At 40.1% G+C, this 27,970-nt stretch overlaps 1 protein-coding gene across 2 annotated transcripts; it reads right to left on the bottom strand.

The window, feature by feature from the left end:
• Nucleotides 1–772: 772 nt before the first annotated feature.
• CBLL1 (Cbl proto-oncogene like 1) lies at nt 773–14,858 on the bottom strand. 2 transcript variants are annotated; one of them, XM_065884056.1, is made up of 6 exons: nt 14,830–14,858; nt 9,888–10,055; nt 6,777–6,877; nt 6,285–6,368; nt 4,921–4,994; nt 773–2,322 (listed from the first exon to the last, which is right to left on the bottom strand). In XM_065884056.1, exons 1-6 carry the CDS (start codon nt 14,840–14,842, stop codon nt 1,287–1,289), a joined length of 1,476 nt encoding a protein of 491 aa, XP_065740128.1. In that variant the 5' UTR covers nt 14,843–14,858; the 3' UTR covers nt 773–1,286. The 2 variants fall into 2 exon arrangements, with proteins under 2 accessions (XP_065740128.1, XP_065740129.1); XM_065884057.1 differs by having other exon boundaries at nt 1,287–2,322; nt 6,777–6,874; nt 14,830–14,842.
• Between the last annotated feature and the right edge of the window lie 13,112 nt (nt 14,859–27,970).

A 27,970-nucleotide genomic window follows, 5' to 3' on the forward strand; every position in this document is an offset into this window, starting at 1 on the left:
CACTGAAATTCACAATTTAGATTACTTTTCTTTTCTCCAATACAAAATCATCTGGTAGTCTTCACTGTTGACTCCAAGCTAAAACGTTCCACGTTTTAGATGCTTAACCAGTAAAAGAAACAGGAAATCATTAATAGCTTTTAAATGTCAAGTTAGAGGAAAAACCTTATCACACAGTAATGAAACCTGAGCAACACAAGTATGTGATTACAAGAATGTCCTTCATTAATACAGTATTCAAATTTCTCCATAGCATTCAAATTATAGTTTAAAACCCAATAAACAAGAACCCACTTAAGCACGGGATCAAATTCTACCAAGAAATGAGGAAGTACATAAAGCCTATTCAGCCCTAAATATTTAGTTTAAGACAATGAGTAGAGAGGAATACACTTCATCTAAAGCACACCATTTAAACAGTTCTATAAAATAACGTTTCTTAAGATTAATCAGTGTGGTGCATCACGTGATTCCAACCATTCAGTTAAAAAGCATTAATGGGTGCCAGCATCCCCAACAGCTTGGAGCCTACAGAGTTGATTACTTTGCCATAACTTTCCAAGTAACGAACACTGCCTTTCAATATTACAAACATAAATATTTCTTCGTACTGGAATTCCAATGTATTTTGCTGTTCCTGAGGCTGCCTACAAATGAAAAGGCATCCAAGTCAAGTGCATTACACACCTAATATACCTCAAAATTTCAGTGCCTAACATGTGAAATCATTTTCTACCATTTAACAGTCTGCCTTGCAGTAAATTCTAGTAGATTTTTACTTTTAGGATTTTATTATAACTTTGGGAAATTAGTGGTAAAACATATGGTTTAAAAAACACTATGTGGCTGCACTTAAATTCACATAAAAATAGCATTTTTACAACCATCTTGAAATTTAATCCTTTTACACAGGTTAACAAAATGTATCACAAGAAAAACTAAACATTGGGTTTAACAAAAGCAATACTTTTGAAAGTGGAACGACGAAAAACTTCTTTCAAATTTTTTACAAATGGTCACCTCTGGGTCAATTTACCACACTAGGGGAAGAAAGTTGTTAAAATATAGTTGTGCTCAACTGAGCCACTTATCTGCACTACAGTATAGTACTTGAAGTCACTCCTAAGGTCAAGATTTAAAACCATTTTAAGAGACAAGACCCTAAGTGTTTTACAGCCACCTCAGTAAGAGGCGCTTTCCCTTCCCCAAACAGTCAAAGCTTAATTAAAAGATTGACTATACATAAGTTTGTTTCCTCATCATATCTTCAGTTCAAAATACTATTATCATTGGTAATACGGTCTATATCTTGTCTGATCTGGATGATGTGGTCCAGGAAGTGGGGTTTGAGAAGGCGGACCCTGCATTCGTGGAGGAGGAGGCGGCCCTCTCGGTGCAGGCCATATACCAGGACTCATTCCCCCTGGCTGTGTAAATGGAGGGCTCAGAGTTCCTTGATCTTCAGTGAACTGGGGTAAAGAGTTAGGATTATAATGGTGAGGAGGGGGTGCAGTTACAGGTGGACCACCATGTTGAGGGGGGGGAGGTCCTGGAGGAGGATGATTCATATAAGGTGGCATCTGGGCCATAATATGTCCAGGGGGAGGGGTGATTGGTGGTGGAGCAGAGGTCATTGGTGGAGGTGGAGCTTGGCTATACACCAGGTGAGGAGTACCTGCGGCCTGGGGAGGATGTGGCATTGGATGGCTTATTGGTGGTGGAGGAGGTGGGGGTGGTGCGTAATGTTGCTGTGGAGGCATAATATGATGAGGGTGCGAGACCACTGGTTGACCCTGATATTCAGGATGATGGTGAGCAGGTGCTGGGGCAGGAGGTGGTGGTTCTCTAGCACCTGAATTTGAGTCATCCTGAATAGGGACAGTTATTAAATTGCTGTGTTTTCTTGTTGAAATACGAAAGGTTTCCTGACTGACCGAGCGAGGTGGAGGTGGAGCCATGGACAATTCTGCCGGAGGAGCACGAATATCCTCATGTGGCTGATTATAGTGCTCGTGGGGCACATGTTGCAAAGGAGGTGGTGGCATCATGATGTGCTGCTTTGGCGGAATATGGCTCATATGGTGCTTGTCTGGCGGCATTATAAAACGATCTGGGATTTCAGCTGGTGGTGGGGCAATAGGAGGATGAACATTTTCAAGTGAAGCACGGGTAACAGGTTTTCCAGCTCTCATATGGCGGTGGTTGATATGAGCCTGTAAGTCTCTCTGGGACAAGTAGGTTCTCTTGCACCCTTGAACAATGCTACACATGAAGAGAGAACCTCGTGTACACTGCTCAATTCGCTGCACAGGATCACTACAGCTAAATTAGAAGGGGAAAAAAGTTTGATTTACTAAAAACAGACTATAAAAATAATGCACTTAATCTCAAAGATATGACTAGTTTTAAATTTTGTTATGGAAAATACTACAGAAGTTCACAATTAAAAGTTATAGTTACTGCAAGTGAACCTTTAATCTTTTCCACTTTGTGGTCTGTTCCCTATTAAGCAACAGCATTTCTTTCAACATCAGAACGCTTAAGAAAAAAATTCAAAGTTTATCAAACAGAGTATGTTTTAAGAAAAGACCTCTTCTTCCCAAGACCTAGAATTTATCTGATTTTCTCAAACAATTCTATGCTTTGCATCCAGTTGCAAAGAAAAATCCAGGAAGGGCAAACCAAAGGATCTGTCACAATCATGGAATTCAAACTTGTACCGTATTTATTGAGTATTATTTTCTGCGCAAATAATACTAAGTGGAAGACACCAAGTGGAAGAACTGTAACAACTACAAAAATAAATAGGATCATCCTAATCATCAAGGTTCTTAACATTAAACAACATAAACAAATTAAATTCAAACCCTGAACACCAAGAGTCCCTTCAAGGGGTCTTTCTGAACTGTCAGACAAATTTACTACTGCAAAGTATTACACACTCCTGCTTCTCTAAATTATAACCACTAAATTTAACTCAGTATTTTCTTAATGAGTCAGGGTCAAATTGTAACTATTCTTCACTCACTATTTTTAATCCACTGTTGCCTTTAGAGTGTTCTTGAAATAGCGGAAAGAGGACCGAACTAGGAATTGGAACTGGGATCTACTACTGGCTCTGAGATCTTGGTGAAGTCATTTAAACTTTGTTTCTTTATTTGTAAAATGGGTGTAAAATGGGGTTCAAACATCTAACCTAACTCACAATGGTTTTGTATCTACTTCGCCCTACTTAAAAGAGTATCTGTAACATCAATGAAACAGTGAAAATGACAGGATTTAATGACTAGTTAAGCACTATACATGTACAAGCTGTTATCATTGAATATGTGTGTCAGGTCATATGACACTATATTACATGGCTCTATATTCTTGATTTTGAGTGGTGTCTGTTTTTCCTTCCTCACTGAAGGCTGGTACTCCTTCTTGATACTAGGAGGCATCCCTTTAGTGGCCATTTGGCACACTTCTTATTTTTTGCTTCTAACTTGCTGTAAGCTCTGAAATATCTCCACAGTAACGGGATGTGAGGCACTTCTTTTGGGTGATGCTTAAGCATTAGTATATAGTATTTACATTAATTTGGATTGCCATTTCTTCACTTTCTAACCTGGGTCTGTTAATACAAATAGGCTTATGCTCTAATATACCTAAGGGCCAACCAGTGAGATGCTTACTGGAGTTACACTGAACACCCTGAAAACTAAATTCCCTTTTAAATATTAACATTAGAACACTTACATAAAAGAGAAAACCTTTTGATGTCCTCTACATGGTGTTGTACAACATCCAAAATCCCTTATCCCAATGAGGCAATCAAATTTACTATATAGTGGATGTACACCGTGTTGGAAAACCAGGCATTACAGAAAATAAGGCAAACAGTGAATATGCACTTTTAATTTCATAACTCTTCTGAATTATAATTCTAGGAAGGAAATACTCTTTAAACTCACACTATAAATTTTATAATCTGTGACTTTAAAGGGTTATTAAAAATATGCCAAGAGAATTAGTTGGCACTGGTTTGTCAATGACTCATCCATTCTCTCTCAGGGATGCCAATCTTCCTACACCATAAAAGAAAATTATCCCTTACAATTGTCCATAGCTTTGCTATCAACTAATACTACAACCCTTGGGATAGGTTCTGACAGGTTATAAGGAATCTAGGAAGCCTACAGTTGTTCCAAAGAAGTTTCTCTCAAAGCTTTCCTCAAACCTTCTATCAGGGGTTCTAAATTGATATAAAAATTCATAGTTTATTCTGGATCCTTCAAGACCATCCCCAAATAGATCACTATCAACCAACACTCTAGACTGTCATAACTTGTCTGAGTCTACCTTAGAACATGATGGTGTTCTAAGATATACTCAAGACATAATAATCAGATTTGAAGGTAATAAATAAGAGTTTATACTTACATAGTACTTGCTATATGCTACATACTATATATGTATTAACTCATTTACTTCTAATAATAACCCAGGGAGGTAAGTACTATTATTAGCTCTATTTTACAGATGAAGAAATCACCTATGTCACACAGCTAATAAATAAGAGAATAGAGATTTGAATACAGGAATTCTAATTCAAGAGTCTTTGCTCTCGATCACTACGTGATACTACCTCTCTAGCATCCCATTAAAACAAGAAAATAACTATTTTGGGTTTATATAACGCTAACTTTTGATGGCAAATATACTCGTATTTTGGCCAATTTGAATTGATTGATAATAGCTAATTAGCCCTATCTTAAGGAGAAGGCTAAGGCCAACTCTAGGCTCACAGAGAAACATGAGCCATGTCTACATATTTGATATCCGGCCACCGGTCTATAGCACACCCTGACCTTTAACCTAGATTATAAATCATTATATCACAAACTTTATTATTTAAAAATTTAATGATGACCTTACCCTGGACACATCTTATCTCCCTTTTTTTCGTGTAAAATAGCACAGTCATAGCAAAAAACATGCTTGCATGGAATCTGTGAACAGAGACATATTACAGTTAAGCATACTAGAACAAATTAAAATACTTCCATAAAAAAAAAAACACAGTAAGCACAGTGACCTAGATATAGAAGGCACTTGAGAACTGTTTGGTTAAAATGAACATTTATTAAGTACCAATTACATAAAAGCAACAGTTAACCTTTTTCAGTCACAAAGCTCTTTGTGAGAATGTGATGAAAACTTTGGCCCTTTCCTCAAAAAACATATACATGCATATTTGCTTACACATTCATGGTCCCTACAGGTTAAAAGCTCCTAAAGAATACTGCATAATGTTTTATCTAATCCTGTATCTCCTGAAAGTATTCCTAGGCAGGAAAAAAACAAATACCTTCTAATGTAATATAAGTAGCCTTCTTCCCTGGTAGTCTTAATACACTTACAAATATTTAAAAATAAATCAGAAGGACACAGTAAAATGATGTTATACCATTTTAAAACTCACAGGCCATTACCATTATTTAGCTGTGTTATACAGCAAAGCAACAGTGCATAATCCACACCCTCCACCATCACAGACCTATCACTGAATTCAAATTTTTTTCCAACAAAAATGTAAAACTATTTTTTTTTTTTTTTTTTTTTTTGTGCTACGCGGGCCGCTCACTGTTGTGGCCTCTCCCATCGCGGAGCACAGGCTCCGGATGTGCAGGCTCAGCGGCCATGGCTCACGGGCCCAGAAGCTCCGTGACAGGTGGGATCCTCCTGGACTGGGGCACGAACCCGTGTCCCCTGCATCAGCAGGCGGACTCTCAAACACTGCGCCACCAGGGAAGCCCTAAAACTATCTTTTTATACGTCAAAATTACTATTAAATTACAGTTAGGGCTGCATTTTTTTTTAACGTTTAGAATTCAATTCTCAGAAATCATAAATAATCTTTATTAATTCAGTTTTATATTAAAAATTATAGCCTTCAGAAACGAATAACTGATTTTATTCTGTTAGCAAGGGAAAAAATAAAAATTTTTCCCTAATAAACTAGAATTAATGTAAACTAACAGGTATCAAACAGTCCAAGGAAATTATTTAGTTTTCAGAATTAGTTTCCGTAATTAATATTTTTACAAGCAATTAAAGAATTTGTCAAGATAATTCTATTAAATGAATATTATTCCCAAATTTCCCCTAGCTATTTTATACTTATTTAAAATGTTATAAATTTAATCACTAAACAGTAATAAATCTATCTACTTAAATTTCAGATTCCTACCTCTACACAAATATTTAATTTACAAAAAGAGAATTTAATTTATACTTACCATTCGCCCATAGATTTTAATAGGCAATCCACATTTGTCACAGAAATGAACTGGTGTATCATCCTTTTCACCTAAGATGTTTATCTGTTGAAATGATATAATTAAATTTTCCTTAAGCATTTCTAAAACTTACGTCCATAATTTACACAATGAATTGGTTAGTATTTTATAAAAGTTATTAAAACAATTAGAAATGAAGGTTTCTTGGTATAATCCCCACATATGCCACATTAGTTGGGCCACCATCAGTCTTGGGGGTTTATTCCCTTAAGCAGTGTTAATGGTTATTGATTTTACTTGACTTTACTAAAAATTACTTCAGATTATTTTTGGAAACAGTGAAATAGGGCATTAATAAACAAATGATTTGTGAGTACTGAAAGATATAACTATAATAAAAGTTCATACCATTCTTTATGTAGTCTGAATTGTTCTAATACAGTATTTAAAATATTTTATTGTTCTAATAAAATTTTTTATTTTTAGTTATACCTGAAAGTCCCAAAAAAGGTGTCCAGGAAATCTTCGCTGATTTCCAAACAGTTCGCCCCCTTTACAGTCATACCGTTCTTCTTCATTATAATCAAATCCTTCTGAGAGAAGAAAGTGTTACCTATTAACTTTTCACATCTCAATTTCATTTTGGAAGTACATGTACATGGCCAAATAGACCTATTCACTGACACCTTTCAAAGCTCTTCTAAGAACAAGATAATCAAGTCTAGTTTAAAGCACCATCTAGAAATGATCTTGGAAATCATGTAGTCCAACTCTCATGACTGAGAATACTGCAGTACTGGAGATCATAATAACTCAACACAGAGAAGATCAGTGGCAGAGCTAGGAAAAGATCTCAGATCTCTTCACTCCCATTCAAGTGCTCTTATTAATTCACCAAACTATTTCTAGTATAAAACTACTAATTATCATCATGATTATTACACAAATAAAAGATACTTATCACCATTTATTCTTATCTATAAAAGTGGTATTATGCCGTAAGAAACTGATATTATTGCCAAAGGATTAGTGAAAACATAAAGAATTCTGCAGACTTTCTTCTTACGACTTAGTAAATTAGGTATCCTCTTCTTCAGCTTTAAACTGAGCCTGATTTTAGAAACATCCAACATGTTCACACTTCATCGTTTCCATTGAAACCTCTCCCTGGTTAATCACGCAAACAGCAGAATTTATATCATATCTACTTACAAGTATCCTCTCCTACACTGCATATATCAATATCAATAAACTTAAAACAATATGAAGAACAAATGGGCTCAATTTCAATTTCTCTGACCTAATTAAAAAGTTGATGGCACTCTTCTCATCTCATACAAAAGAAAAGAAAACCAGCAAACAGTCTTATGGGGATTCTAGGTAGAATCCAATTACCTAAAGTAAAGCTGAGAAGACAAATCTATCCCTCCAAGGTGCCAGCCTTCTCACGACTCTTTTGGCCCTAGAACTGGTAAACAGAGTAGCCAAAGCACATAAGTCTTAACTTTACCCACATGGCTACATTACAGCATCTGCATACAGACACACGGACACAAACGGAGACAGACACACACGCATAGATGCAAGAATTTTTTGAACCTGATACAGACATACATACCAGTGTACTGCTATCTAATTACCTCCAACACAAATGTAGAGTTCTTATAAGTTACATCTGAGTGACCCTAGGTTCTTATATGGTCCATTTATACCTTATAAAAGCTGCTGTCATCTAAAACTGAAAATAAGGAAAGTTAACTTTTCTACTTATCTAAAACTCAAAAACTTATTGAGCAGAACAAGCAAGTTAGGAGCACACTATCATTTTTCAGAGTAGTTCAACTTGTACTCCGATCATTAAGCTATATATATATTTGTATAGATAACATACCAGCTGCTGCTGCTCTATCAATAACCTAGTGTACCCCCGCTTTGGCCTTTTTGGTTTTTAAGTACTTTTTTAAAACTAAACAGTAATATATAAATAAATTCTTGTGTAACAGTAAAACAATGCAAAAAAGCTAAAATCCCCTTTCTATCCTTTTCCTCTCAGTTATCTCTTCATTCCCTTCCACTTCAAGCCCATACCCCCTTTTTGTTTTAATAACCAAATACATATCTATAAAAGTTCCAAAGCAGGGGTCAGCAAACTTTTTCTGCTTAAAGGCCAGTTAAGTAAATATTTTAGGCTCTGTAGGCTGTACCTGAAATTACTCAACTATGCCAATATAGTGTGAAAAGCAGCCACGAGGGGCTTCTCTGGTGGCACAGTGGTTAAGAGTCCGCCTGCCGATGCAGGGGACACGGGTTCGTGCCCCGGTCCAGGAAGATCCCACATGCCGTGGAGCCGCTGGGCCCGTAAGCCATGGCCACTGAGCCTGCGCGTCCGGAGACTGTGCTCCGCAACGGGAGAGGCCACAACAGTGAGAGGTCCGCGTACAGGAAAAAAAAAAAGCAGCCACGGGCATGGATGTGTGTCCCAATAAAAGTTTATTTACAAAAAAACAGGACTGGATTTGGCCAATAGGCCATAGTTTGCTGACCCTGTACTAAAGGGTAAGATGGGAAAACTGTTTTATACTCATGAAATGGGGAATGGCCTTTCTAACAATGACAAAAAACCGAGAAGTCACGCTAGAAAAGACTGGATATCTGACTACATAGAATCGTCAAGCTTTTCTACAATAAAAATTTTATATATAAAACTCAAAAGACAAATGGAGAATATATACAATATATGACAATTGTATTAATTTACAAAGAAAGAACTCATAAAAATCAAGAGAAAGACAACAGAAAAAACAAATGGGAAAAGGAAATGAACAGGTAGATCCTAGGCAAAAGAAATGACCAGTACTATGAAAAGATATACAACCCCACTCGTAATTAAAGAAATGTGTATCAGAACAAAAATTTGTAAAGGTTAATACTACCAATATTGGTGTGGGAGTATAAAGTGATGTACTGTTTTTAAAGGGCCATTTGGCAACATCTGTCAAATTCTAAAATGTACAAATTCTAAAATCCACCAAGTTCTAAGATGCCCAAATTCATGCAAAGTTTAAATTCTACAAAATATACATACTAAGGTACATATACAAGGATGTTTACTACAAAATTGTTTTTAACAGCAAAAAATTAGAAAAATTGTTAAATAAATTATGCTATGTCCGTAAGTGAAATACCTAAACCTATTCTCTTAAATGAGAAACAACTGTATACTGAGAAGGCAAAATCTCACACGCATCTTGCATGAAAAAAGGGCAGTTATAAAGTAACTATGAAAAAGTCATACCAGGGATTATCTGGGAAGAGAATAATTATGGGGGGAGAGGGACAATTTTACTTTTATGTTTTCTGCAATACTGTTTAGATTTTTTGTAAACAATAGGCAGTGTTACTTTCAACAAGAAAATAAACCAAAAATATTTATAAAGGGAGAGAAAAGTAAAATATGCCAAAATGAGAAGTCAAAGACTGAAGAAGGAGAGAGTATAAAAGATAAAAAAAGAGGTGACTAAAGGTAAATAAAATCACATGGCTTATTTGGTGGAATCAGATATAAAAGAAAGACTTTTGGACCTATTAGTTTAAACAAATTACCTTCATCACCAGCTGGAGCCTTTGCAGGCATCCTGTTTATAGTCCTTGGAGTTCGAGGTGAGGCTTTCGCTTTGTTCCCTTGTTTGGAGATGAGCTTTATAGGAATTCGTCTTCGAACATCAAGACCACCCAATGATCCAGAACTATTAGTGCCTTGTAACTCATTGTCTATGTTAGAAAAAAAGTTGCAATTTCTTTTAGTTTTTCTTTTTGAAGATTATTCTGCCACAGGTATTAAAGCAACATACCCAACATTATTATCAAGGGCTGAATATCTGGTTTCTGATTTTAAATACTATGCTATATAAGTTCAAGTACTAATCTTCTCTATTTTGGACAATCACTTAAAGCAATGCTTTTTGAGATATGGAACCTTTAAAGAGTTGACAAAAGTTACAGAACCTCTCCCTAAAAAAATGGACAAAAAAATTTTGCATTTTTCCAGAGGGATTTACAGAAACGTAAAACCCTTCATGAGTCTAAGATAAGAACCTCTGTCTTGGAACTATAAGAGGTTTTTTAAAAAAAGAAAAAGAAAAGTAAAGGAAGAAGAACAAAAAGAAAGAAAACCATCACTGTCTCCAAGTATGCAAAGTAGGCACTCAGTAAATTTAGTAATCTGCATCGATATCAGGACAATCAATAATACTGGAAACACAAAACTAACACCGACAATGGTAAAATTAAATAATAATGCATTGAAAATGAAGTTAGTTTTAGGGATGTGATTATTCTCTTAAGTGTAAAGTTGTTTTTCTAAAAAGCATTCAGGAATATAGTAAAAATTATTGCACCCTTTAGTAGTAAAAACACGCACTAATGTACTTGTGCTATAACATTTCTAGATGTACACATGTGACTGTGTTATTCTTGGTCAGCACTGTAATGGAAAATTATAGTTGAGGAGGATGCAAGTTTTCTGTACTTGGCCTAAATAACTGAAACTTTCTACGTCCCTGCCTGTTACTAGCTTATGAATTAAATTCACTCATATCCCATGAGTAATAGGAGCATTATTTCATAGAAGTGACTCTATTTGAAGGTTAAAAGCCACCTTTTCTTCAAGTCCATGACAAGATATTACAATCCAGAAAATATTTACCTTTACCTACTAAAGACAGAAAGGGAAATGCCCTAAAATAGGAAACGCAAATAATTTTTTTAAATAGTAATGTTTTAAACATGACAATTAGTGAACAAGGCTGTGTAATTGTCACTGCATTAGACAGTACAATCCAGAGTGATAGCCAAACTGTCCACATTAAATTCAGTAAAGCCAAATTTGGAAGTAGTTATCCTAATTAGTGCTAATGATCTCCAAGGGTACTAGAATTACAGACACATGTTGAACTCACATCAATTTGCACTCTTTCTGAAGGACAGAACAAAATTCAAAATCGGTCCTTAATTATTAATTTAAATATCTTTCAGTCTACTTTCTATTATTACTTTCATAATAGCTAACCCTCAAAAGAGACAATTCATGGAAATGGGATTACATGGATAGTTAAAGTTAGGATAAATCCAACTTGATCAACACTTCACAAAATGTATTAACAATTTGAATAATGTATTTCATCTGCTTCCACTCTAGTTGCTTATTTATGTAAAAATACCTACAAGCGATGTAATAGCAAAAAGACAGATAAGACAGAACGAATTTTTTTTTTTTGCTCAATAGGTATATTCCTGATTTTCCACTGAACTAAAAAAAGCAAGTTGTTGTAGACATTTCAGTGCTGTCCTTCAGATAGTAAAAGGACTCTTAACGGTTTCACCTTGATGAATGATCAAAATACCAACATTTCATCACTACAAGTCCTTTTCACACCACCCTGGACACCTGTGGTCACTACTGTGGCTTGTTTAGCCTATTATGGCTTTCCAGAGCCTGCTGCCCTCTAACACCTTGCAGCCTGCCTCAGCCTGCAAGTTCATAAGCAAAGTACAGCGGTTAATAGTGACATCACTCTGGGTTTGTCTTAGGGTTTTGGGGGTTTTATTAAGAATCAGAACATACAGCATAATTTCCTTCTGAATAAGACAACTACAAACATAAAGCCCTAACAACAAAAGTCTTTGGATATTACACGAAGTGAGAATTAAGGATAGAACTGGCTATATAAAGTGAAATCCACTTTAAAAAGGCATAATACTTTTATATTATATTATATAGGTTTTTAAAAGATTTGTGTAGAATTTTATCTTGAATTAAAGGAACCAAGAAATATTTTTACAAAATTTAGGTTATAGTTACAACTAAGTGCTAATTCTTAGAATAGCCAAAGAACGAATCAAGTGTTAAGTAGGAGTTTCCTGGAGTAATTTTTCGAGCAAAATTCTATTATAAAAACACCACAGGATAGCCTTTATTTTATGACTGACTTTTTCAGCAAGATTACAAAACCAGTCATTTTTGCATAACATTAGAGGGTTTCATCAATTTCCCCAAGGGCCTCTATTAATCCTTTGATATTAGAAACATCCTTTTGAGATGCCTATCCTGTCATAATGTCTTCAATTCACTGGCTAACTGGCATTTCCTCACTTGCCAATGATTTTACTTGTGATTCAAATAATTACCGAATTCACATTTATGAATTTCACGAAAATCGGAATCTTTTATAATCACAATCAGTGTACAGCATTTTATACCATTTCCTGATATGAAACACTAAGGACACTGCCGTATAATGAAATTAACTAAAAGAACAAAAAAGAAGCTGGTGTTAAGCAGGGATATCTGAGCAGGAACTAATTTTTTAAGTGGTCAGTTCATTAGTGAATATTTTCATGTTCAGATGACTTTTACTTACTTAGGCAAACTTAGAGAACTAGGACAATAAATATGGAGATACACACCCACCCACATTACAATTTCCTAACATAACATTCTCTAAACTGTGGAAGCTGCTTGACTCCCAAAATTCCAGTAAGATGCTCAAATGAAAAACATTTGCTAACGTGGCATGTTTGCTACCCTAACACCAAGATCCCAGATTTTCAATTCTATAAAATTTCCAAACACTAGAGTTCCTTAGAGCCTGGCTCTAGGCCCTCTTCTCTTCTGCCTTAAGTGATTTGTGGTACTAAGTCCCAATCAAACGTCCCTCTGATCTCCACTTGACATCTCCCCTTGTATGTCTCAACACACATCTCTTACTGAGCAGTCCAAAATCTTGTTCCCAAATTCCCATTTCTCACCTCTGCTCCTTAAAAAAAAGTGTTTTTCTCCCAAGTCTTCCAGTAATGGACACCACTCAAACTAGAACCCTAGGCACCTTTCCTTTCTCTCACATGCTTCCAAACCAATCCACCAGTGCCTGTTTGAGTTCTATCACCAAAAGATTCACTGAATCTGCCCACTCCCTTTTTCACTAAACCAGCCACCTTCACTAAGCCAAGCTTCCCTTCTGATCTATTGCAATCACCTCCTAAGTTTTCTTCTATTACTCTTGCCTTCTCTTACACCATTCTCCATAAAACCTATTATGTTTTTAAAAAGAGATTATGTTCCTCCTCTACTTCTGTTCAATGGCTTCATATTGCACTTAAAATAACATTCAAATCTTTACCATGGACTTCAAAGTCTTGCACGACCTGACTCCTGCCTTCCTTTCCAATCCCACCTTCCGGTTCTTTCCTTCTAGTTAACTAGGTGCAGCTGACTGGTCTTCTCTAAACTTTCCTCCCTCAGAGTCTTTGTAGTTGCTCTAAATGCTTTCCTCGTGATTTATTCCACGCTGGATTCCTCTCATCCATCAGATCTGAGCTTACAAATGTTACTTTTCCAGAAAGACCTTCCCTGACCACCCTCTCTGAAGCTTCCTCCTAATAGTCTTTACCAGAGCACCCGTTTACCCTCTTCAAAGCACTCATGATAATCTGTAAACATTTAAGTATTTTTAAAAAACTTGTTTATTGTCTTTTCCAATAGAACGTAACCTCCAAGTGGAGAGGGACTCAGTCCGTCTTCTTTACCACTCCATTTCCAAGCCTAGAAGAGTGTGTATACATATCTATATGTGTGTATACATACACACATAAGGTATTTATATATATGTGTATACATATATATATATGAAATTAAGTAGACAGTTGATTTCACATATATATGAGGAATCCTAAACAATACTTAATACTGGAAAAAGCCTTTTTCCCCCTACTTGTAATATGGCTGATATAACTGAACGGAGCAGTATCTAACTCCAAATACACTCATTCAATATCCAAAAACCACAAGAAAGCAAAAGCCAAAAAACACATAACAAAGAGTGAAGCCATTCTTACTTGGAGAAAGGAATGAGACTATCTTGATTTTAAGCTCAAGATTGATGGTTAAGGACCACAGCCGAAGCGCGGGGCAAGCTTTGGGCTTAAGCAGAAAAGCTGCTCCCGGTATGATTCCGAAAACCATATCTGACTCCCTTCTCCCACCTCTAGTCCATGAAAGACCGGAGAGACAAAAACGACAGGCGATGACCACCGCAGCACCCGCCCAAAGCTGACTGAGACAGCAGGAAGTCTCCAACCCACTCTCGCGCATCGACTCCCAGCGTAATGAGGCTTCCCCGACTCCGAGACTGGAATCTACCCGCCAGTCCCCATAACGTAGGGCAGAGCACCCAAAATGAGGAAAAAAAGAGCCGGCGCTCTCTCCTCCCAGCGAAGCCCGCGCCGCCCGCCGTCCCTGCTCGGAGACCGGCAGAAGCAGAGAAGGAACGGCTGTTGCCGGCACCGAGGCTGTAGGTACCACACCGAAGGGTAGGCCAGGAAGTAGCAGGCCCTGGTCGGACACGCGGAGGGGTCTGTGAGATCTCTTTCTCGCCGCCACACCCCAATGGTGTAGGGCGAGCGTAAACCCTCTATGCTCGCTGGGCGACCAGTCCCAGGCCGGCCAGGGGCCATGGAACCAGGACCCCCACTGCCTCCGCCTCCTTACCAGTGTGATCCATGATTCGGCTCGCAGGGCACAGTGGGAGCGGAAGTCAACCGCGCCGGAGTCGCAGGGAGCGCGTGCGCGATACCTTCCGGAGCCTGGGAGGCGGAAGTGCAACCAGGTTTCCCGGGTTGTGGCCTCCAAAGGCTTCCTTGTCTCTCGTACGCTAGCCGACTCCGGTGAGGGAGTCAGGCATAATTCGAGCAGAGAAAGAACGAACGAGTACGCGGAGAGTTTCAATGTGGAGGCTGCTAAGGCTTCCTCTAAATGTGCTTCCAAAGGAAGTAGCCTTTAACTGTGGAGAGGAGATCGACGGGAACGGGGGAGGGGGAAAGCCGGTAGTATCCATAGGACTAAGCTCGCAGCAGGTAAGGCGGCTGCCGGCCCCGCGGAGCATTGCCTTCTGGGACTTGTAGTGCACCGGGACCCTGGAGCCTGCCAGGCACACTGCGCAGGCTCGGCCGTTGGGCTGGCCCCACCTCGGCGGGCGGAGTAACGGTTTGGAATCCCCCAGAGTCCGCGAGCTACGGTCCCCGTCCCCCAGGTCCAGGAAAAGTGTAAACACGCGCGCTCTAGAAGGCGTCCTCCAGCGGGAGGTTGCCCGGGGGATGGTTGAGCTGTATGAGGCTCCCAGCTAGAGAGAAAGGCTCTGTGCATATGGTCTCCCTTTTTGCTTTGTCGTGACAAGCTGCATAGACCCAGGCAGAGCTGACGGCTATCTGCCCCCGTTCCCATCTCTAAAGTTGCTAATAGTTGAAGCCCATTTCTGACGCTTGATTAGCGCTCATTTTCTAGGGCAAGCTCTTGTGGCGCTAGAAACCCTCCCCCACCAAACACGCGCACACACACACAACACCCCTCCTAAGGACTGGACGCGGGGCCAGGTGGAGGACGGATGCAGCGTGGCCGCGTCTTGTTAGGAGACAGCGGGGACTCCAGTGCAGAGCGGAGCTGAGCTTGGGGAGAGCACGTTAGGGCTGGCCGCGAGGGAGCGGTGGAAAGAGGAAAGGCCTAATATGAGGAAGAGACAGTTACCGCCACGGGCAGTACCTAGTTCCAGTTCTTGGTCCCACGGGTCGGTGGTTGCTGCCGCTTGCATCGTCCTCAGCCGAAACAAAAGGCAAGTACCCAAGAGTGATTCCTGAGGACCTTCAGGGCGGTCTCTACCTCGCGACCCTGGCGCATCTGTGTCCACTCCCTTCTCCAGCCTTTTACACTTGATGCTCCCGAATGAGTAGAAAGGAGCACAATTAGTGGAAAACACAAGCTGGGGAGTCAAGGGATTTAGGTTCTATTCTTGTCGTCCCTCGGTGACGACATCATTACCTTGTGTTATGCACGCTTTCAGTGCCAGAGTTCCTGGATCAATCAGAGATTATTGTATTGACCTCTTAGAGAAGTGGTTTCATGGTGCTGAATTTCGAATAAAGTATGTGTAGCGATGTGCTCTATCTGTATAGTTAAACAGTAAGAGCTTTGAATAATAATATGATGAGTAATACTATAAGTGTTCTGTGTTATCTGCTGAATGTTTTACTGGGATCTTTTTAAAGACTTTCCCACTATATCTGCAGCATTATAAACAGGTTTTTAGGTGCGTTCACAACTAAGGAGAATTGTGAATCAACGTTACTCCTGCTTTTGCTAAAATGTAAGTTTCTGTATTACTAAGTGGTTTTCAAGATGCTTTCAGTTGCTGGGCATTTTTTGTTTTCTTTTGCAGGTTGGGGGAAGCTTAACCTTTCTCCCATTCCTCCCTATTTCTCTAAATACAGCGCTGATAGAATCAGGCATTTTTCACCAATTTGGGTATAAAAGAAGGTAGTTGTCACCTAGGAAGTGCTCTTTTTATTTTTTCCTATCCTCATATTTAGCCTATCAGCCATACTTCAGATGATGCAAATCCAGGTTCAGAATAATAATATTAGTATCTGCTGATGTTAATATTTAAAGAATTAGAATAAAAAGAGCCTGCAAACTGTTTTACGTGATATAATATGTAAGTCAAAAGTTGTGTCAGCATTTTGTGGTGCATCAAGTTATGAAAATTTACTGAAAGGAAACTCACTTACTTTAGATTTCTTGTACTTTAGATTTCTTGTTGATAAAATGTTAGATAAACATTTGTTGAATTATTTGATTTGACCTCTGCTGCTTTTATGCATTGCTTTAAGCACCTGTGCTCTATATTCACTTCCCCCTTAACTGTAGTTGCCTCACTGTACCAGTGCAGTACCAGCATGGCATATTAATTTCTTCACCTAAATTTATAAGTGAAACTGTATATAGACATATATATATATATATATATATATATATATATATATATATAATTTTTTTGCGGTACGCGGGCCTCTCACTATTGTGGCCTCTCCCGTTGCGGAGCACAGGCTCCAGACGCGCAGGCTCAGCGGCCATGGCTCACGGTCCCAGCCGCTCCACGGCATGTGGGATCTTCCCGGACCGGGGCACGAACCCGCGTCCCCTGCATCAGCAGGCGGACTCTCAACCACTGCACCACCAGGGAAGCCACAAGACTTATATTTTATTACTGCCCTCTGGTATCCATTGTTGGTAACCTGTGTACTGTAATCAGTCACAATTTCTTTATTGAAAGTCAACATTTATGCTTATGTTATAGCTTGGTACTGTCCTAAGGTTTATAAAAATGAAATGTCATCAGAGTGGACTATCGGAAGCACCAAGGTGCACATCCTATTTTCATCTTCCTGATGGACATCTGCTAGCCCATGAATTATAAGCTAACGCTCTTCAAGGTGTTTGATGACCTTGCATTTACATAGCACTGTTTACCTATAAAAAACAGAGGATGGGTATCAGAGAGCTTGTATGAGACTCCTCAATACCAGATCAGGGCAATAACCTTCATCTCCTTAATGCTTTTTTTTTGGCTACACCATGCAGCATGTGGGATCTTAGTTCCCCGACCAGGGATCAAACTCGAACCCCTGCAGTGGAAGCACCAAGTCTTAACCACTGGACCGCCAGGGAAGTCCCTCCTTATTACTCTTTTAGTTGTTATCACCCCGTAGTGCCTGAGACTGCAGAAGGCAAGAACTGTATAAATAATGGTCCCTACATCCAGGATCATACAGGCTAGCATTTATAGAAATAATTAAAACACAGAATTACAGTCTAAGTGTTTCAGGAGAATGCAGTGCTACCTACATTCAGAGAAAATTATGAGCAATAGAGCTGAGGGCAGTTAGGTAGGCTTTACAGAGGGATTTAAAGTGATCCTCGATGAACAGGATAGCATTTGAAGATGAGGACAGCGAAGAAAGAGGCACATCAAACAAGAAAGAGCAAGGGCACAGATGTGAGAATTGTCATGGCTCTAAACAGGACAGTGACCAGCTTCACTTTGTACTGCTGATCCATGTTTGGGAGTACTGAGAAATAAGGTATGATTGTAGAGAAACTTGGAAAGTAAGAGTTCAGAGTAACAGTTAAGAAAGAGCATATATGGGCTTCCCTGGTGGCGCAGTGGTTGAGAGTCCGCCTGCCGATGCAGGGGACACGGGTTCGTGCCCCGGTCCGGGAAGATCCCGCATGCCGCGGAGCGGCTGGGCCCGTGAGCCATGGCCGCTGAGCCTGTGCGTCTGGAGCCTGTGCTCCACAAGGGGAGAGGCCCCAACAGTGAGAGGCCCGCGTACCGCAAAAAAAAAAAAAAAAAAAAAAGAGCATATAAACAAAACCTAGCATGATGTATTTATATAAACAACACAATCCAGCAAGATAGATTCAAAAACAATGAGCAGATCTTAAATTTGGGTAGGGGGGAATCAATACTATTACACTTAAGAATTGACCAAGAAGCCAGAGACCCCCTGTGATGGCCAAAATGTCAGCAAGTGTGAGTGAACTGTCAATAGAGAACTGATCAGGACAGTGTCCACTATACATGAACAAGTTTGATAAGTAGAAATGGATGGGAAACATAGTAGATTCTAGTGGTTAGATATATGGACTTCGGCATTAAAAACTGTGGGTTCCGGGCTTCCCTGGTGGTGCAGTGTTTGAGAGTCCTCCTGCTGATGCAGGGGACGCGGGTTCATGCCCCGGTCCGGGAGGATCCCACATGCCGCGGGGCGGCTGGGCCTGTGAGCCATGGCCGCTGAGCCTGCGCGTCCGGAGCCTGTGCTCCGCAAAGGGGGAGGCCACAGCAGTGAGAGGCCCGCGTACCGCAAAAAAAAAAAAAAAAAAAAAAAAAAAAACGGGCAAGAGACAGATTCAGGGAATGAGAAGGAAGACTATAAGGACTGAAAATTGCTGATTAAAGGCATTTTCCCACTCTGTCTTTTGAGGCCTGGCAATATATTTGACCTAGAGAGGCCCTGCAGCCTGCCTTCTCTTCTGAGAAGGACTGTTTTGCCGTGGGTATCCCTTCAGCTGGGTAAGCCTGCTCCTCCCTGCAGCTCCTCTGCTAAGAGATCATTGTTTTGTTCTTTTCTCTCCACATTTCTGAAAGAATGCTTGGCAGTTTTAAACTGCTGTGAGCAAGCCGTCTGTCATACTGTTTCCTAAACTTGACCGTATCCCCAGCTGCCACTCTATACCAGCTAGAAGGGGCTTTCAGGCCTCCCTGGTATACTAGGTTTGTAAATAGGCCTTGTTACTGTTAAAGAAATGTCTGTCACTATCAGAAATATATTTTACATCATAGCCCAGTACATAAACACAAACTTACACACATATACATAACTATGTGTCATGAAACCGTACTCACCCTTACTGTATGCAATGCTTTCTGCTATTTCTGTTCTATTCTGTCCCTTTAGAAAAAAAAATGGTAGGGCTTCCCTGGTGGCACAGTGGTTAAGAATCCACCTGCCAATGCAGGGGACACAGGTTCGAGCCCTGGTCCGGGAAGATCCCACATGCCGCAGAGCAACTAAGCCCATGTGCCACAACTACTGAGCCCATGCGCCACAACTACTGAAGCCCGAGCGCCTAGAGCCCGTGCTCCACAACAAGAGAAGCACCGCAATGAGAAGCCTGTGCACTGCAACGAAGAGGAGACCCCGCTCGCCTCAACTAGAGAAAGCCCGCGCGCAGCAACAAAGACCTAGTGCAGCCAAAAATAAATAAATAAAATAATTTATTTTTTTAAAACAATGGTAGTTTTGACTCACTGAAATGTCGAAGTGCCCTGATGGCATGGAATTTAAGTTTGAAAACCACTACTTTCTATCTCCCATGCTGTTTTGAAGAGCTTATACTATTCTAGAAATGTCCAAGAGGAAGGGTAAATCTTTGCACCTGGAAGCATTAATTCTTGTGTGTCTGCTCAGAGGGGTGATGAGGAAATAGATATCCAAGATCAAAGAATGCCAGGAAAGGGACTTCCCTGGTGGTCCAGCGGTTATGACTCCGAGCTTCCAACGCAGGGGGCACAGATTCAACCCCTGGTCGGGGAACTAAGATCCCGCATGCTGCATGGTGCAGCCAAAACAAAGAAAAGAAATGCCAGGAAACTCAAGAACGAGGGCTATGTGGTGTTTCTTTCCGGTATTTGGTAATAGTCACCCCCTCAGAACTGGATCTCCAAATGAACGAAAAGTTTTTTGACATTTAAAACCCATCTGTCCCTCAGTTGAGAAAAATACTAGGCATGGATTTGCAGTTCTTCCTCCCACCTGGAAACCTACCTACCCATCAAGGCACCTGCTCATATGCCGCTTTCCCCATCAAGCCTTCTCTGACTCAAGCTCACGGTAGGTAATATATGTAGCAGAGAAAGAGCATGAGCTTTGGAAGCAGGCAGAACTGGGTTCAAATCTCAACTCTCCCTGTGTTATACTGGATGGTTACTCAAGCTCAATTTCTGTATCAGTAAAATGGGAATAATAATAACATTCCTTGCAGAGTTGGTCTGAAGATCAGGAGATAACATCTGTGAAGGCTCTTTACCCCTTGCCAAATAACAGGCCTTCAATAAGTGTGCATTTCCTTCATTCCTCTTGGTAATTACTGCCCCTTCAGAACTATGTTTAAGACATCACTCTCTACTTCATATTGTAGCAACATGCTTATTTTATGCACCCTACAAGACAAGCTCCTAGAGGATAGTATCCATTAGTAATTCATATTTGCATAATACACAGTATTTAGCAGAAGGTGCTCACAAAAATATCTGTTGACTTACTGAAGAATGTCATCAGAGACAATATGACCCTGCCAAAAAAAAAAAACGTTTAAAACTTTTGAACACAAATGCATGTGGCGGGACTTCCCTGGCAGTCCAGTGGTTAAGACTCCACACTTGCACTGCAGAGGGCACCGGTCTCATCCCTGATTGGGGAACTAAGAGCTCACGTGCTGTGTGGCACTGCACAAAAAAATAAACAAAAAACAAATGGATGTGGCTAACAACTGGATAAAAGCTTACAATAAAAAATAACTGCAATAGGAGGGCACTGGCTACTAGAATTGTAAAGAATTAGTGACAGTTTATTACACCAGTATTCATAGTTCATTCAATGAAATGAGCAAAGAACATCTAATGCCAGAAGACAACAGCCCATATCTGCCAACATGAAGGAACTCAAGCAGCACAGCAAGCCTGAGCTTTTCTTGAGTGAGGAAAAAAACTCTTTGTGTAGGTGTGTGCTTGTTTAAACATATACACATATACCACAATGAAATCCAGCCAGTTAGGAGAGAAATAAAAATTTAAACTAAGAAAGTGAATAACTGTGGTAAAAAATTTATTCAACAAGTATTTATCAGTGCCAGACACTCTTCTAGTAGCTTTGAATCTATCAAGGAACAAAGCAAATAGCCCAATTTGGCAGTGTGAAACTTACATTCTAGAGAAATATAGCTGGTTTAAATATGTAACTTTACAAATACTAAGCAACTATGGAAATTATGGTTACAGAATAAAATTTGAATGTTATAAACAAAATAAAAATAATGTAACTAAAAAATTGTGAAGAGAAAGGTGACAGGAAGCACATGAGTACTAATTTTTCATGAACTGCCTACCTTTACTGTCTAAAATTGAAAAGCGGTTAAAAGTATTACAAGTAATAACTCTTAACTTCTGAGAGGTTTTCATAATTTCTCTTCTTAACCTAGAAAGAGCCTTTAGAAAGTAATGCCCACATGTTAAAGAAAAAAATTTTCTACTTCATTTTCTTTTGTTGTATCAAATTAAAATAAAATTAGAATATTTTAATTAAAAATATCATCTATTGTAGAGCAGTCAGGGTCTAACCAGAAACTACGTCAAGTATTTTCAATGAGGGAATTTGGTGCAGGGATTTGTTATACAGGGAATGGAAGAGCTAGGAAGCCATGTATGGCAATGAGGTGACACAGTGGTTAGTGCAAGAGCCAGAAGCCACTGAAGCCTGAGGCTGAAGGGACAAAGGGAGAAAGCAGTGTTACCTGAAACACAGGGGCCAGAAAAAAACACAACTGCTGTGAAGACTGTACCCCTGGCTCCTCCCTTTCTAGTGGTCTCCAGTCTCCAATTAATTGACCCCAGCTGGATGTCAGCTGGCACAGGAGCCAGGGAAATGCAGGGATCAACCCCCCCCCACCCCTGCAGTGTTGATAGAGCAGAGGCAGGGTAAGGAATGCCCAGGCACACAGGCCTTGCTTTGAATATAGAGTACTGTATTGTCTTTATAAAAGTATTGCTACTGACCTATTAAGTATTGCCCAGATAGTTGGGCAAGCTGTTCACCTGGTGTTAATTATTTCTGTATAGACTGATTTGAGTGACTCTTAAATTTTTATCCTTGTAATTTTTTTTGCATCGTTAGAGCATTGTTTAGTTGGATTTTTAAAAATTTGTCATCCATATAGTCTGATGAGCTGAACGATTAATGAACATAAGTTTAAAACTATGGTAAATTTAGGCAGATTTCTAGAATTATGAACACACAGTGTTCTTCAGTATTATCACCATATCACAATGTGTTAACTACTGCACTTGATAAGCTTTCTGATTCCACTCAACTAAGAAGTTTAAATTAAATCTGAGGCCTATTAATTATGCACTGTATTTTTGTAACAGCATTTCCCCTATTGATCAATATTTCTATATAAATTCTAAGAGGTAATAAAGTCACAATGCCATTATCACACCCGAGTCTCTTCAAAAAGTCAGAGTCAAGGGGAAAAAAGGGTAGGAAGACTTTTCTAGATTTATAAGACTAAAGAGCTATAGCAACTAAATGTAACACTTGCAGTGTCATTGGATCCAAACTCAGGGGGAAACAGCTGTAAAAGATATTGAGGGGAACTTCCCCGGTGATCCAGTGGTTAGGACTCCGTGCTACCAATACAAGGGGCCTGGGTTTGATCCCGGGTCAGGGAACTAGATCCCGCATGCCACAACTAAAGATCCCGCATGGCGCAACTATAAAGATCCCGCATGCCGCAAGGAAGATCCCACACGTGGCAACAAAGATCCCGCATGCTGCAACTAAGACCCAGAGCAGCCAAGTAAATGATAAATAGACAAATAAAATATTTTTAAAAAGATATTGAGGAAATTTTAATATGGATTGGCTTCAAGATGATATAAGGGAATTATTTTCTTAAGTGTAATTATAGTATTTTGGTTAGGAGATGCATGCTGAGGTATTTGGGGGTAGAATATCATGCTGTCAGCAAGATATTTTAAACAGAACATATATAGCTAATAGGCATATAGACATATAGATAAGGCAGATGAGACGATTAATGAATCTAGGTGTGGTGTACTATTGTCTCCTTTCAACTTTTCTGGTGTTTGAGATACTACATAATAAAAAGTTGGATAAAAGTTCTAGAAAGACTCATTTGCAATAAAAATAAATGTACACAAAAGAAATTAAATATCTGCTGCTGTGGACTGAATGTTTGCATCATCTCAAAATTCATATGTTGGAGCCCTAAACCCCAATGTGATGGGGCCTTTGGAAGGTAATTAGGATTAGATGAGGTCATGAGGGTGGGACCCTCATGATGGGATTAGTGCCCTTATCAAAAGAGACAGCAGAGGGGCTTGCCTGTTGGCACAGTGGTGAAGAATCTGCCTGCCAATGCAGGGAACACGGGGTGGAGCCCTGGTCTGGGAAGATCCCACATGCCGTGGAGCAACTAGGCCTGTGAGCCACAACTACTGAGCCTGCGTGTCTGGAGGCTGTGCTCCGCAACAAGAGAGGCCACGACAGTGAGAGGCCCGCGCACCGCGATGAAGAGTGGCCCCCACTCACCGCAACTAGAGAAAGCCCTCGCACAGAAACGAAGACCCAACACAGCCAAAAATAAAAATTAATTAATTTTAAAAAAAGAGACAGCAGAGAACTTGTTCTTTCTCTTTTCACATGCATACACCAAGGAAAGACCATGTGAGCACACTGCAAGAAGGCAACCAGGAAGAGAGCACTCACCAGAACCCAACCAAGCTGGCACACTGATCTCAGAGTTTCAGCTTCCAGAACTGCGAGGAAATAAATTTCTGTTGTTTAAGCCACCCCATCTATGGTATTTTGCTATGGTGGCCCAAGATGACTAATACAGAGTTTGGTACCAAGAAGTGGGGTGTTGCTGTAACAAATACCTAAATATGTGGAAATGGCTTTGGAAGTGGGTAATTGGAAGAGGCTGAGAGAGTTTTGAGGTACATACTAGACATATAGACATTAAGAGAAATGAAGAACGTTATTGCAGGAACATGTTTACTGGAGGAAAGGCAGTCCTTATTATAAAGTGGTAAAGAACTTGGCTGCACTGTGTTTTAGTGTTTTGTGGAAGGTAGAACTTGCAAGTGACAAAATGGATATTTAGCTAAGGAGATTTCTAAGCAAACTGTTGAAGAGGCAGCTTCGTTCTTCCTGACTGCATATACTAAAATGCAAAAGGAGAGAGATGAATTGAAGAAGGAATTGTTAAGCAAAAAGGAGCCAGAACTTGAAGATTTGGAAAATCTTCAGCCTATCCATACAGCAAAAAATGAAAAAGCTTGTTCTGAAGAGAACACTAAGGCTATGGCTGAACAACCATTTGATAAAGAGATTTACGGACTTAATCCATCTCAGCAGAAGCCAGGCAGAGAGATGGGATTATACAGCAGAGACACTGCCAGTTTGAACTAAAGGGGATAGAGACGGTGGCAAGGAATGAAGGAAGGCTCTCGGCCTTCTTGGATTTCAAAGGATGGGACCATAGAGCTATGTGGCTTAGAATATATGTGCTATCCTTCAAGAAAATAGAAGAAGGACCCCTAAGGTGACTTCGGAGGCCATGAAGGCTGCTGCTCCCACAACAGGTCCAGAGCACACAGGCAAGGCTGAGCAAGGGGGCGAGGCTGCCTCCACCTTGGTTTCAAAGGGCAGGACTGTCGCTCAGCAGAGCTGCACGGACAGGGCCCTCACAGAGAGCTATGTGGGCAGGGCTGCCCCGCTGAGCTGTGGGCCTGACACTGCCACCTCACTGAGCCTGGAGGGCAGAGCATCAAACCAAAGAAGGTGGTTCTCCAGCCTTAAGATCTAATGGAATTTGCCTGTGGAGTTTTGGACCTACTTGGAAGCTGTCACCCCTTCCTTCTTAACTATTTCTCCCTTTTGGAATGGGAATGCCTATCCTATACCTGTCCCGCCATTTATTTTGGAAGCACTTGTTTGTTTTTACAGCTGGAGAGGAATTTTGCCCCGGGATGAATCCTACCTAGTTTCACCTATATATGATTTAGATGATACTTAGATGAGACTCTGGACTATAGACCAGACCTGATGCTGAAATGAGTTGAGAAGTGCACTGAACTTCTCATTGAGAGACTAGAGAGTGATATAATCTTACTTCATCAGGAAAAAAAAGACTCCAGGTGGTAGGGTAGAGTCTGAGCTTTCTAATTAGTTGTTGGGGGAGGGAAAGTTTCAGTCTTTACCCTACTTTAGCTATCCCATTTATTGTGAATATTTGTTTCTCTCTTGCAACAAAAGGCAATAAAAATGATGGCCTGGTCCACCTGTGTTCTTGCCTCGGGCACCAGAGGAGTTCAGAATGAATCCTGTCTGCCCAGTGTCCAGTGCAGAACATTTCTTTGGCCTCTTCATATTGCCCCAGGGGTTAGCTGAGCTGCTTCCTTGGAACCTGTCACTAGGTGTCTTCTTCAGTCATCTCCCAGGTGCTAAATCACACCATCAACATCCGCTCGCCTCCCAGTATGTTAACACGTGGACTCTGGAATTTATTTCCTGAGCAGCCTTAGGCAATTCACTTAAGCTTTCCTTGTCTCAGTTTCCATAGTCTGCAAAATGGGAACAGCTGTTTCCACCTTTTAGTTTTGTTTTCGAGGTTAAATTAGCCAATGAATTTAAATAGATGAGCATCACATCTAATACCATGCCTGACAAATAATAAGCACGTAATGAATGTCAGCCATCTTCATCTTCATCACCACCTTTGCCAGGTAGATAAAAATCCTAGACTCAAAGCTCTTTCAGAGATGATGTCCACTAGGTGGCACTAGCCGCAGGTAAATAAAATCTCCCACATATATACTGTCTTCATCAAAAGTTTGGAAGTCCTACGAAGAGCCAGAAATAAAACTGTCATGGTAATAAGGCAATGTGTATATATAGATATAAACATATTGTGGCCCCAAAACCAAGCAGTTGATCCATAATAATTACTAAAGCATTTGTCCCAAATAGTTACAAGTCAAACATGTTCTGGTTTTTGATTCTCAGACTCCAGGAGATTCTGACACGGGATTAGCAGAGGAATAGAGAAACCTTCCTATTCTGTATCCTGGAGTGCTGGTGTGTTACTTGGTCAGTTTGGCTAGCACCTGGGGCTTTTGTTTTGCAGAAATCTGTTTCTCCAGCTTTTGTTAGGCTGAGTAGGGTGTGGTTTGGAGAAAGACCCTGCTGTAGGCCGGATGTTTTTGTGTGCCTGGGGAGGAAACTTTTGTAGGGAACAGACCTCTGACAAAGGCACAAAAACTTGGTTGGAAGTGTGAAAGAGTTCAGTTGGAGGTTTTAGCGAGTTTTTCTATGTATAAGGAATATCATCAGTGCTTTTGCAATTAGGTGTGCTTTTCTGACATCTGTGAATATGATCTCAAGGTAGAACAAGAACAAAATGGGCTGGACATTTGAGTTACAAAACTTTCTTACTTTCTTTCTTATTCCTTTCTGTTATCCCTAAGCCTCAAATGAAATCTTGTTTAAAATATCTTTGTTATATCTTAGGGAATTAAGAGAGAGGTTTGTGTCCATCTCTGGGCTGAATTATTATCCCAGTTGGAACTGAGTTACGCAAGTAAGGTGATAAAGATTGTGATATATGAAAGCCCTCAGTGGGAATCCTCATTAATACTTAGAGAAATCGGAGAAAAGCCCGGAATCCCTGTACTTTCTTAGGATGGAATGTTTTGTTGTTTGGGTATCAAGGAGCAGGGCAATCCCAGAAGACTGGCCATGGTAATATACTAAACCAGCTGAAGATCTAGGGGCTGTAGGCGGATCCAGAACAGGTGGAGCTGACAAAGCGTAACTGGGTAAAAGTTAAGAGAAGACATAAACAAATGGGGAACAGAATTAAATTGGTGAAGAGGAGAAATGGAAAAAAGCAGTTTGGGAAGTCAATTTCTGAGCTTTCTGTTTAGAAAGAAAATAGTTGCCACTCCTTCAGCTTCCTGAACCCCACTTCCAACCCATCTTTACCTCCTTTCTACCCAGGAGGAAAGGGAATTCTTTGTATGTTAAATCTTCTCTTGTCCACACACCATCAGTTAAGTGTTCCCTTTCATACAGCTTCAATTCTTCTTTCATTACTGGCTCTATTCTCTAGACATATTAAAAAAACAAATGTGCAAGTCTCTACCTGTTGAAACAAAACAAAACTCTCTCTTCATTTAGCACCTTGTAGTTGCTGTCCTCTTCTTTCTTCCCTTTGCTGCGAAACTTCTAGAAAGAGCAGTCTCTCTGGCTTCCTCCACTTCCACTCTTCTCTCTCTATTCCCTCCCTGCAGTCGGGCCATTTTGCTAACACCCAACTGCAAATGCCCGCACGCAGGTTACCAGTGAAGTTCCTCATGTCAAAATCATCGGGTGAGGACTTCCCTGGTGGTCCAGTGGTTAAGACTCTGTGCTCCCAACGCAGGGGACCCGGGTTC

Source organism: Phocoena phocoena, chromosome 9 (genome assembly GCF_963924675.1).
Source record: "Phocoena phocoena chromosome 9, mPhoPho1.1, whole genome shotgun sequence".
Classification (NCBI taxonomy): Eukaryota; Metazoa; Chordata; class Mammalia; order Artiodactyla; family Phocoenidae; genus Phocoena; species Phocoena phocoena.

Excerpts from the sequence above, each read along its gene's own strand:
- CBLL1 (XM_065884056.1), bottom strand. Across the intron at positions 6,878-9,887 it reads GGCTCCAGCTGGTGATGAAG|AAGGATTTGATTATAATGAA; the intron begins GTAATTTGTTTA and ends TTCTTCTCTCAG. Across the intron at positions 2,323-4,920 it reads GGAGATAAGATGTGTCCAGG|CTGTAGTGATCCTGTGCAGC; the intron begins GTAAGGTCATCA and ends CTTCTAATTTAG.